The sequence below is a fragment of the Cetorhinus maximus genome, chromosome 4 (genome assembly GCF_964194155.1).
Source record: "Cetorhinus maximus chromosome 4, sCetMax3.hap1.1, whole genome shotgun sequence".
Classification (NCBI taxonomy): Eukaryota; Metazoa; Chordata; class Chondrichthyes; order Lamniformes; family Cetorhinidae; genus Cetorhinus; species Cetorhinus maximus.
This window is the reverse complement of record NC_135882.1, coordinates 20,884,712-20,897,237: the sequence shown is the minus strand read 5'-3', so window position 1 is coordinate 20,897,237 and position 12,526 is coordinate 20,884,712. Positions and strand designations below refer to the sequence as shown.

General features: G+C 40.0%; 2 protein-coding genes across 8 annotated transcripts in view; one reads left to right on the top strand and one right to left on the bottom strand.

The window, feature by feature from the left end:
* The window catches only part of LOC144679535 (sperm-associated antigen 1-like), a 503,898-nt gene that overhangs the window by 172,092 nt on the left and 319,280 nt on the right, over positions 1 to 12,526 (top strand). The window lies entirely within an intron of this gene.
* rnf19a (ring finger protein 19A, RBR E3 ubiquitin protein ligase) overlaps positions 1 to 12,526 on the bottom strand; it is a 68,467-nt gene that overhangs the window by 36,527 nt on the left and 19,414 nt on the right. For all 4 annotated transcript variants that reach the window (XM_078540023.1, XM_078540021.1, XM_078540024.1 and 1 more), the window contains exon 2: positions 723 to 1,448. In XM_078540023.1, coding sequence (XP_078396149.1) covers positions 723 to 1,309 — 587 coding nt within the window. In that variant the 5' untranslated portion in view covers positions 1,310 to 1,448. The remainder of the gene's footprint in view (positions 1 to 722; positions 1,449 to 12,526) is intronic.

Below are 12,526 nucleotides of genomic sequence, written 5' to 3'. Positions count from 1 at the left end.
GCACTGTGTATCAGAGTTAAGAGAAATTACAGAGACAAGGACAATTACCATAAAATCTGTTGCACAAGTCACAACTAATAGGCAACTTATAACCAGCAAACCTCAGGTTCGATATTCACATACTGGCTCAGGTGATCTTCTACCAATGGCTGAAGTTACTAATGCTGGTTTTTAAATTATACGAATTGTTCAAAGTTGCATATCATATTAACGCGCAAATGTTTAAGTGTAACATAAAATCAGAGACAAAATTGAGGAAATATTCGTTCAGAATGGAATCATGAACTCGAGTGAACTAAAATAATTTTGTAGCATTTCAATCAAATGCTGAATGGTTCGGTCAGAAAGCTGCCATATGAACAGGATGCATTCAATCAGAGACTTCCAGGTATCAAAGCTTAGTGCTTGTAGCATTACATAACTTTGCAGCTGATGTAACACAAGTTGCCCCTTCTGCTGTGAAAAATTTGACTGACCTTATGAAAATGTTTAACGTAACGATAGCAGTGGAAGGACATGAAAATCTATTAGGACAGTAGGTAATATGCATTAGTATACAACTCCAAAAAAAGTGCTTTCTTCTGTGGACAGAATGCATTTAACAACCCAATTGCAGCAATATTTTGAAACACTCAGAAGTGAAAGAACCACCCATGTGTTCCCACTTCCCATCCCCCTTCACCTCCATGGAAACCATTACATCCAATGTGGTCTTTCCTTACCCACAATCTGGAGCCGGGCACCATCTGCAGTCTGGATCTGCCACCAGCCACCGCCGTAGCATAAACTCTTCATATTTCTCCATAAGCGCATCATCATTTAAAATTAATTGAATATCGTGTGGATTGAATCTCTCTGTACACTCTGGGCAGCTGATATTGACCCTACTCTCAGAGATCTCTATCCTCAAGTACTGCCGCAAGCAGTCTGCACATGACCTGTGGGGGCAAGTCATAATATCCGGAAATTTGTCCCTAGAGAGACGCAAAAGGCACAGAGGGCATTCAAGAAAGTCTCCATTTTGTTTGTCAGTAGATGCAGTCCCGCTTTCAGAAGATCCACAGGTTGACAATATGGAGTTCTTATCATTACATAGTTCTGAATGAATGCTTTCAATACTTGCAATTCCATCAACTCCACCATTTAAATCCCTGGACTTTCGTTTTGACTCTTTTTTCCTTCGAAACAGAGACCCGAGTGAAAGGCGACGTTTCTTTGGTGCCTTTTTAACAGAAGGTAAACTAACTGAAGATGCAGCGGACTGCAGATCGCGGTCTGATCCCATTTGCTGATTGCGATGCAAACTCATTTCTCTTGCACCCCTCTTCCAGAGGTTCCAGTCCTGGAAACTTGCTGCAAAGTGGTGATACTCCAAGTGCTAATCCATGTTCTTCATCAAATGGGTGATTACAAGGCCGTTTACTGGAAAAAAACTGTTCCTGGAATTTCTGTGAAAGAAAACAGGAAACTGTTAAATCTTTCAATCGTACCCTTGCTGTAAATTATATTACACATTTTGCGCACTATCACTATCATCACTAAATTTTGTTTCGATGTGTTTTTAAACAATATTCATGAAAATATGTACACCTTCAACCTATATTAGGAAGCTAACAAACACTAGTTTAAAAAGGTGTGAAAACAGAAGGGGAAAAGTATGTAAAAGAACCACATTTTTAAATCATGACAAATAATCTCCTACACAGAAGGAGCTTTAGCTGCAACAGGCAATTCCAGTTTATCTTCTTTTAAAATTGAACTTCAAAACCAGCTCAAAAATGTATTTCTGATTTAAAGGTGTGCCAACTGCTGAAATGAGTAAAGAGAAACACTTTATTATGGTGGGAACCCCCAAATCTGCAGAGGAACAAATCGCAACTGTGCTAAGGGGGAGGTACCAAGCAGAGACCAAACATTTCCTGAGGGTGGGGGAGCCAGCCTGGAGCGCAAGCACGTGAGGGAGCTGGCCAGAGTGTTGCAGGTTAGTTTGAAAAAACATTGCTAAAGGTTTATGATCAGGTCACTTGCCCATCCTCACTCATTAAAAAAGGTGCAGAGTACACAGGAAGAGGATAATAAAATATACACCCCACTTATTTTTAATCAACATCAACTTTGGGTCTTCTCCAGTCTTTTTTTTTCCCCCGCTTCAGGCGTTTAATCTGATTTACTAAATTTTAAAAATGTAATTTTTACATATCATAATTAATAAAACAGCTTCAGAAATCCTACTTCTCTCAACAAAAAAGACCACACACAACCCACAAGAAAAGAGCAGCTTATTCAAGCCTTCGTTGACTCCTACACACACCTGGATAAAATAAAACATTTAACAACCACAAAATACACAATTATGCTAGTATTTAATGAAGTTTACAAGGCAAGCGTGGTTACTTAAACTAGCAACACGGTACTCACCCTTCCACATACAGAATACTCTGAACTAGAATTGAAACCTGAACTTTGCACACACCTCAGAGCCACTATCACAGAACTAAAATATCAGAAGCAGTAACGGTAATGGGGGCAAAGCAAATTAATACAGGGCTTAAAATACCACAGTACCAGTAACTGCCAAAAGTGTTTGTTGAAACCATAAATGTAACAGTTCAACAGAAAGTTTCTTAAACAAAAACAACTGACTTCCTGCACATGAAAGCAGAATGCACAGCACAACATTGTGGAACATATTCACCATTCCATTAGTCCACTAGCATAGGTCATTGCTGGATCTCTTTTTTTGACTAACAGACCCAACATTAATTTCGAACTCCGCAATGGCAATTTTTGGCACTCAAGACTAAATTGTAGACTAGCAACCAAAATACTGATAACATTTACAGACAGACTAACAAAATTTGTTAGTTACTCAAGTGTACAGGTATATATTTAGAAAACTTCCTCACTGTAAGCCTGAATTCTAAGGCACTATTTATCTCAGGGTCAAGAAATTCTTTCTAGAAAGAACAAAGGAAACCTATAAGAAAATCAACTTAAAGTGAACATGTTTTTGTACCTCCAGTCAACAATACGTACTAGGGGGTGGGAGGCTGCAACAGAGTTTGCACCAGCTACTAGGTGGGCCAAACTCTAAAATCTATTGGTCTTTTCTCACTTCACACCTAACTGCAGATGATTCGTCCACATTCAGACAACAGAACAGCCTCACATGAACTTAAACTTTACGTCCTGGACCTCGCAGTTGCATCAGCGTTCACCATTTTCATGAAATTGATAGCAACTTTTGGCACCACATGCACAACTAAACACAGGAATTGCTGTCATTGACTCCCTACACCTCCACAGGGAAGTTGTTGAAATCCTTGCAGATAGACGTCTTAGCAATCACTTGCACTGACATGACCTCCTGCTTCTACACTTAGTTTTGTTGTGAAAACTCTTGAAAATAAATGACGGGTCACTAAACAGCATAGTAGGTCACAAGTACTCGTGAACAATTTCTGGTCCTGAAAATCTAACTTCACATTTGCAGAATGACAAATTTCTCCATTTTGATTTAAAAAATTAAAAATCCACGGATTTAAGTTTATGATATTTCAGCTTCTACGTTAATCCCATGCAGGCGTCTCAATCTCTATTTTGCTCTCTGTAAAATATTAAAAACTGCCTGAGAGAATTCTTCTTGTTGCCCAAGATTCCCTGTCATGGGTACCAGAATTAAATTAACATTGGGAAAGATAAAATCCACACCAGCAGATCTGGATCAGTAGAATTCTACAGCAAGCTTTCTTCGAGGCCAGTCACTTTGCTGCGGAATGCAAATTCCAGGTCTATAATTAGCACGGCAGTGAACAAATTATGATTAAACCAAATAGTCTGATGTAATTCTGAATGCAAGACAAACACTGCATAAAATGTTTCCCACTTGACACAGAAAAATGTATTGATATTCCAACCAATTGTGGCAGGCAGATTGTCATGTTTGCCTGATCAAAATTCATATTTGCAAAACAGCCTTGTAGAAATTTAAAAGTAAACAACGCTGAACCAGGTCCCAAACATCTAAAAACCCAAAATGTTAAAATCCATGGAAAAGAATTAAGATTGCTCATCAATTACTCATTTGTTCTTATTACTAACTACAAAGGAATTTTTTTTGTTTATTCTGGCTAGCTTTGCAGTCGTTCAGTATAGCAATAACCTGGGAGGACCCTAAGGGGGAGTTTCACAATCTAGTACAATTTAAATCTTTCCAGCCCATCAAGGTTAGCATTTCTTCCTCCCACCCCCAAATATTAAGTTATCAGCATGTAGCATTGCCATAAAAGGGAAAAAGTGCTAGTTGTGATATCTAAAATTGCAGTTTAACTGTGGATGTTTAATTAATTCAGTGAACGAGTGGACATATTGAGAAATAATCAGGAGAATTCCTCCTGATCTGTACAATAACCACAAAATAACAAATAGACATGGATGAGGAAGGCCATTTGGCAGCAACATGGTGACCATCTGTTCAGCTGTCTCTGCTGCTTCCCCAGCTTTCCCATCCAATTCAAACCTGCCCCAACCTAACCATAAACATAACTACGTAACTTGTGTCCCATCTTCCCCATGACCTACCCAAGGCCTTTGACACTCACCCCACTAAACTTGTGACCACCCAACTTCCATTCTTGGCCTCCATAAGCGATGACATTGTAAAATGGTTCTCTCTCATGTATTGCCTCCTCCTTTTCAAACCAACTATCATACAAAAAAAAACACCTTAGACCCTTTCAAACTACCCCACATCTCCAACCTCCCTAAAGCATTAGAACAAGTTATCGCCTCCCAAACCCGAGTCCACAGTTCTCCAAACAGACTTCTGCCCTTGCCACAGCACTGAAACAACCCGAGACAAAATCATGAACAACATTCTCCATGACTGTGGTGCCTTATCTCTCCTAGTCACTTCTGCAGTTTGACATGGTCGAGCATATTCGACCAAAGCCTTCCCTCTATTGTCCAGCTCGTTGGGACAGCCCTTGCTTTGTTCCACGTTCACCTGCCCAATCATGGCCTAGCAGCTAAAAACAGTATAAAAGCAAAATATTGCAGATGCTGGAAATCTGAAATAAAGACAGAAAATGCTGGAAAAACTCAGGTCTGGCAGCCTCTGTGGAGAGAAAAACAGAGTCAATATTACTAGTCCGCATGACTCTTCTTCAAAGCTGAAGAGGGGTAGAAATGTGATGGGATTTTATACTGTTTTGGGGGGGGGGGGGGGTTAATGAGGGAGGTGGAGCAAAATAGATCAAGGATAGGTGGGAGCTCAGGAGAGATTTGACAAAAATGTAATGGAAATAAGACAAAGGGCATGTTAATGGTAGTGTTAAAGACTAAAGAAGATGCTAATAGCGCCAAAGTTAAGACAGCAGAATGTGTTAGTAGTAGAACAAGGATCAGCGCTCAGTGAAAGCAAAACATAAGAACAAGTTACAGGTGGCCCTGTGGGGGGAGGGCGTTGGAAAAAAATTAAGAAGATCAAAATGGAGGACAGAGTTCATGGTCTGAAGTTGTTGACTCGATGTTAAGTCCAGAAGGCTGTAAAGTGCCTAATTGGAAGATGAGGTGCTGTTTCTCCAGGTGCTGTTTCACTGGAACATTGCAGCAGGCCAAGGGTGGAAATGTGGGCTTGAGAGCAAGATGGTGAGTTGAAATGGCAAGCGATAGGAAGCTCTGGATCATGCTTGCAGACTGAGCGAAGGTGTTCCGCAAAGCGGTCACCCAGTCTAAAAACAATACCAGAGAGAAGAAAAAGTCATAGGCAGGAGAGAATGCAATGCCATAATGTTCAGATATTATGCTACCAAGATCCTGTGGGTTCTTTATTTCTTCCTCACCCCTCCTTGCAATAATGCAAGGATCATTTCCATTTAATATTTTTAAAACTGAAAATATGAATAACTCTTGCCAACCACTGATTTTAAATCTAGGAAGGGATCAAAGTGCATGTGGGCTATGACAATGAATAATTCATTAAGACAACAAAAATACAAAAAAAAATCAAATGGAAACTATTGTACATAATTTATCACATATTGATAACCATATTTTGTGCCACTTTGAAAACTTTTGGCTCCCTTTATATATCTGAATTACATGATTACATTTATTGGAAAGTTATTACGTCTGACTTGTACAGGGAAGTAAAGTCATAAGGATGTGATTCATTGGGACAAGCAGCCAAGACTCATTTTGAAATCACACCATTTTTAAATAGGGCGTATGGACTCGCCTCAAAAAGCATCAGTAAGTTTGCAGGTATGAAGTTAGTATCATCACACAAAAAGAGTTGAACAGTCACCGCCTTCAGATAGTTACCCAGCTTGAGTTCTAGTGAATTCATGTGCAAAAGCTTCAATAAAGTCCCCCATACTAAATAAAAGTAGAAATAATTCTACCAAGTGATTAAAAATCCGTGGCTGGTTAACGGCCATTCAGAATCACCAGTATCAAGAATATTAGCATATTACAGCACTGCAGGGGAGAGGGAAAAGCAAAGAACCTCAAGGCCTGACTTAGATCAGTAGTTAATGCCTTTGTTACATTTACCTGGCTTGGCACAATAAAATTATATTTAACTTCATCACACTCATCAGCTGCACCCCAGTTCCCTTCTCAATTTGAATCATGTGCAGAGTGTAAGGGAAACCAAAGTACCTAATGCATAACACAATTCGCCCAAGGCAGTTGCTCTGAGCATTCTATGTCAACCCAGGAGTATTCCAGCTTTAAATTCCCTTTAGTTGAATCATGTTGAAGTCAACTGACTCTCTCAATTTGCCCTGTTACCCATTTAAATCCTAGCATGAGAAAGGCAGAATCATTTGTTTTAGGAATATGTAGTCACATGGTTAGCTGGCACTTGAATACACACCTAACTTTATTTTATAAGTTTGTTCTAACACAACATTGTGCTTAAAACATCAACTATTCAAAAATGTTCAAAAAATCGATAGGAACATAAAACAGGAGTAGGGCGTTCTGTCCCTCAATCCTCTCGGCCATTCAATCAGATCATGACTAATCTGTACCTCAACTCTATTTACCTGCTTTTCATCTCTTTCCTGAGATGCGGTGCCCTAAACTGAGCATGGTACCCAAGGTGGGGTCAGATCAAGGTATTGATTGAAGCACCATTTTTTCACTCTAATATTCTAACATCCATAAGATAAAGGCCCATTCCACTAGTCCCAGCAATTATCTTTCATAATCATGATTCGAGTACATGGGCACCTAGATCTCTTTGCTCCTCCATAACTCATCTCTATTCAAGAAAATATTCTGATCTGGTCCAAAACATACTGTTCCTGAAAACATTGCTTTTCCTACTCGAGGTGGTTTATGCAAGTGTCCCACTATAATCACTTTGTTTTTGCTATTGGTCTCCAACCCCCTTCTCTGCTCTCTGCACTTATACAAACACACCACTCCCAATCCTACCACTGTATCACTATTGTCAGGTGGTCTGCAGGTCCATCAAAATCTGGGATCTTTTGCTGTTAGTTAACTTTATTCAGTGTTTTCACCGCTACATGAAGAAACAAGAGCAGGAATAGGACATTCAGCCATTCGAGCATGCTCCTCCATTCCATATGATCATGTTGAACTTCCACCTCAACTTGATCTCACATACTAGAACCCCTTCATTGTACTGCTCCTTCTCATTTTCAATTTTCCTATAGTTTCTAAAGGTCCGAAAGCCTGTCATTTTAGTTCCCAGTCATGGCCAGCTTGTTTGTAGATCTCGGTAATGGTTAGTGGATTGTATCTTTCAAGCCAAGTTTGTGCTTGTAACTGACTTGTTTAATTTCTTGTGCTACATGCGTTTATATGTCAAACTCCCAGTTGTGTTACTGTCTTCACTCTGCCCATATGCCATTCTGGTCTTCTTCTCATAACTTTTTAAACACACTACAGCGATTGCCCCCCCTCCGAAAGGAAAGAAGCAAATGGTCAATTCGGCATTGATTTCCAGGACTGTAACCACAGATTTGCTTTAAAAACTTTTGGAAAGGAACATAACATTAATATATGTGGGGGAAGGGGTGATGTCATGTTAATGAAATAAATGGTTGTCCCAAAGAACTTCACAGCCAGTTAACAACAATTTGCATTCACCTTTAATGTAGAAAACCGTCTCATAGCTCTTCACCGTAATCAGATAAAAATGGTTACTGAGCTATAGATGAAGTTACTTTTCAAGCATAGTCATTGTTGTTTTGTAGGCAAACAAGACAGCCAACTTTCTCACAGCAAGAATGACCAATTAATCCGGGCTGGTAGTGTTGACGGAGGGGAACACTGGCCAGGATGCAAGAGCTCCCTGCTCTTCAAAACAAAAGCCCCACATGAGCAGTTTCTCAGTCTGATGTTTCATTCACCTCCATCAATACTGCACAGAAGTGCCTTATGTCGTCGGCTGAAAATTGAGCCTGACTCAAAAGCAAGAATGGTACCATTGAGCCATGCCAAGTCATTTCCTTTAATCAAAAAAGATCAGCAAGATAGAATGCTGTGAACATAAACATTGCCAAAACCCAACTAGAAACAAAGGTCACCTGTTAAATAGTGCTAGTTTCAAAATGCAAATAAAAAATCTCAATCAAAACAAACCGATAAAAATATTAGACATGCAAATTCATAGATGAAACACTTTTAGATGTACTTAAACCTGTAATCCAATCTCATGAGGTCAGAGAGCCTACTTTGGTGTTACAGCCTCATGTGTAACCCCTGATTAGATTACCACCTTGTAATTCACTTAAAAGGGAATCATCATCTTCCTTTTAAAACAGAGACTCATTTGCTGCCAGAGTCCAAGTTTCTCACTTATAGAATTTAAATAAAGGTGCAGTTGCAAGAACACTAAAGCGTAATTCAGCTGCAATATATTTAACAAATTCCATTGTATACTTTTTTTTACAGAAGCTGCTTGACTTATTTGATTCTCTGAACTTTCTTTATTTCACCATTTGCAGCTTTGTTTCTATGTACTGTATTCTTTACATGGCTGCTGAAGCTTAAAGCAAAAGGAGATTAATATTTAAAAGGTTAGATATATTTTTCCACTTTTATTCATACTGACCAACAGTTTAAGATCGGTATGAGAAACATGGCTATAAAATAGATTCACAGACACATTCATTATTTGTTCCACACGGACAATACAGCAGCATTCCTAAATCATGGAATTCATTACCGGAGTTTGAATCATAGTGAAACAAAAAGCATGCACTTAAGAGAATGCACAGAATTTAGCCACAGAGTGCTCAGAAAGCCTATTTTTTGCCAGTTTCATTTTTCTGCAGAACTGTTGTGCAACTGAAAAACGAAACTTAACTCAAGTTGCCATTACAAGTCTTAGCCATTTTATGTACCCAACACCAAATTTAATACACTAATATAACGCAGTTTAACAACACATTAGAATCCAAAATGGTAAGTGAAGTTTATCAACTAATCACTACTTCCTGGCTTATCTTGCATTCTTTAGACAAATATGCAAATAGGGGTAGATGAAATATTGTGGGAAGAAGCTCATATGAAGCATAAACACCAGTGCGGTCAAACGTCCTGTTTCTGTATTGTAAATTCTATTTAATTCATTTCAACATTAGTGTGCTGTCATGCATTATAAACTTTGGCCCTTAATCTAGTATTTTTTAAATTTGAGAAACTTATTTCAAATAAACTCTCAACATGACTCCAGGTACAATATGTCCAACATACTCAAGATACATTTTGGTGATTTTCCAAATAGAGACAGATCTGCAAAACTTAAAATAAGAGTTTTGTCTAACAACCAGCACTTACTGAGCACCATTAACCATTGCCAGCCATGCCTTCAGCTGCCCGGACTTTAAGCTTTAGAATTTTCTACCTAAACCACTCTAAATCTCTACCCCTCTTCTCCTATCAGATTCTCCTTAAAACATCTTTAACCAAGCTTTTGGTCATCTCTCCCAAAACCTCCATATGTGACTTGGTGTCAAACTCTGCTTGATAACATTCCTGTGAAGTGCTTTGGGATGGTTTACATTTATACAGCACCTTTAAAATAGTACGTTATTGTTGTACAAAACTGTCCATGGCACTCCGAGGCATAACCAGACAAAACGAATCCGGAGACAGAAAAAGGAGAAGAGTAACAGCGATTAAAAGTTTGGTTGAAGATGTGAGTTTTAAGGAAGGTCTTAAAAGAAGGGAAGGAAGTTGGAAGGCAGGTGGGTTTAGGGAAATACTCCAAGACTTGGCTCACTGCATTTTTCAGAGAAGTGTGTTTCACCGATACCATGTTGCCTCTTTTCAGCAACTTGGACGCGCGGAAGTCGGTCCCGAGTCACCACACATGCACAGCCACGTTAAAAAAAACATAAAGGGGTCACACTTTTAAACAAATCACCCATGCGTTCCCAAAAAAATTAGAGGGTATATTGCCGACAACAATAAGCTACCAATGGTCTCCACCAAGCAGCTCCTCTTCTTCAAAAAAGTTGGGGGAAAGACATGATTATCAATGTAAATGGATAAGGATTCCATTAGTTACTCCGGGTACTGAGACGTTAAGGATCAGACTGTATCAAAGACACTATTAACCCAAAGAAAGGGAAGTGAAGGATGGTGCAGGATACTGGCACAGCTGATCTCTCGCCTCCACCAGCTGCATCGCTAGACCACAAGGTGCAGAAATAGTTCTCTGTAATTCCCATACTCGACTGTAACCAGCACAGACCTCAGGAGATTACCATACTGATTACCTATAATGCATGTAGAGATGGGGTTTACACTACTATTCACCTGCAAAACTGAACCCATACTTCAGTCAGGCCGCAAGCAAAAAAAAACTAAGTGGCAGACAACTGGGCAGCGAAGAACAATGGCTCTATTATAGCATCCCTCAGTTGTGTGACCCAAGTATGACCTCAACTAGTGAATCAGCATTTCACAATATATATTTGTACAACTTTCCTGTTCATTCCACTGAGTATTACTGGAAATTAAGTCTATATTTCACCAGATGACTGAACCCTTTTTTATCAATTCATGATGTGTTCTGTATTGACCACAATCCTCCAGTTAAGGGTGGAGAATTGACCCATTCACAGAACTCCAGTTATTGCAAGTAACCCTCACTCTTTGGGACAAGTTAACCTGCATTCAATATCTTCTCTCAAATGCATGGTCATGACTGCTCATATGGTGAGATTCCAATTAAGTCTATGCTAATGATTCTGTTCCAAAGTCCTTTTAAACAACCATAATACCATGTCAAGCTTCTTCAATGGCCAAATGAATAAAGGCACCATCACATTAGCAGGTGGAGCTCTACGACCGAGCCCAGCACCAAGGGCTAAGAAAAAATATAAAATTAGCCATGAATTCCATTGCTCATCTGACAGCCGCTGATGAAATGCATTTTTTTATTCTTTGATAATGCCAACATTTGTTGTTCATCCTGAACTGCCCTTCAGAAGATGGTGATGAGCCACCTTCTTAAACTGCTGCAGTCCATGTGGTGTAGGTACTCCCACAGTGCTGTTCAGAAGGGAATTCCAGGATTTTGACCCAGTGACAGTGAAGAAATGCCATATAGTTCCAAGTCAAGATGGTTTGTGGTTTGAAGGGGAACTTGCAGGTGGTGGTGTTCCCATGTGTCTGCTACCCTTGTCTCTATAGGTGGTAGAGGTCATGGGTTTGGAAGCAGCTGTCAAAGGAGCCTTAGGGAGCTGCTGCACTGCATCTTGTATACGGTACACACTGCTGCCACTGTGTCGGCTGTGGAGGGACCGAATGTTTAAGATGGTGGATGGGGTGCTAATTAAGCAGGCTGCTTTGTCCTGGATAGGTGGTGTCAAACTTCTTGACTGTTGCTGGAGCCACACTCATCCAGGCAAGTGAAAAGTATTGGATCACACTCCTGACTTAAGCCTTATAGATGATGGGCAGGCTTTGGGGAATCAGGATGAGAGTTACACAGAATTCCCAGCCTCTGACCTGCTCTTGTAGCCACAGTATTTACATAGCTAGTCCAATTAAGTTTCTGGTCAATGGTAAACGCCTCCCCCCAGCCAAGATGTTGATGGTGGGGGGATTTAGCAGAGGTAATGTCATTGAATGTCAAGGGAAGATAGTTAGATTCCCTCTTGTTTGAGATGGTCATTGCCTGGCACTCCTGTGGTGCAAATGTTGCTCGCTAACAATACAAGCCTGAATGTTGTCCTGCTGCATATGGACATGGATTATTTCTGTATCTGGGGATTCATGAATGGTACTGAACATTGCATAATCATCAGCAAACATCCCCACTCTGACCTTTGATTGAGGGAAGTCATTGATGAAGCAGCTGAAGATGGTTGGGCCTAGGACACTAGCCTGAGGAACTCCTGCTGTATTGTTCTAGGGCTGAGATGACGGGCCTCCAACAATCACAACCATCTTCCTTTGTGCTAGATCTGTCTCCAACCAGTGGAGAGTCTTCCCCCATTCCCAAGGACTTCAATTTTGTTAGGGCTCCTTGATG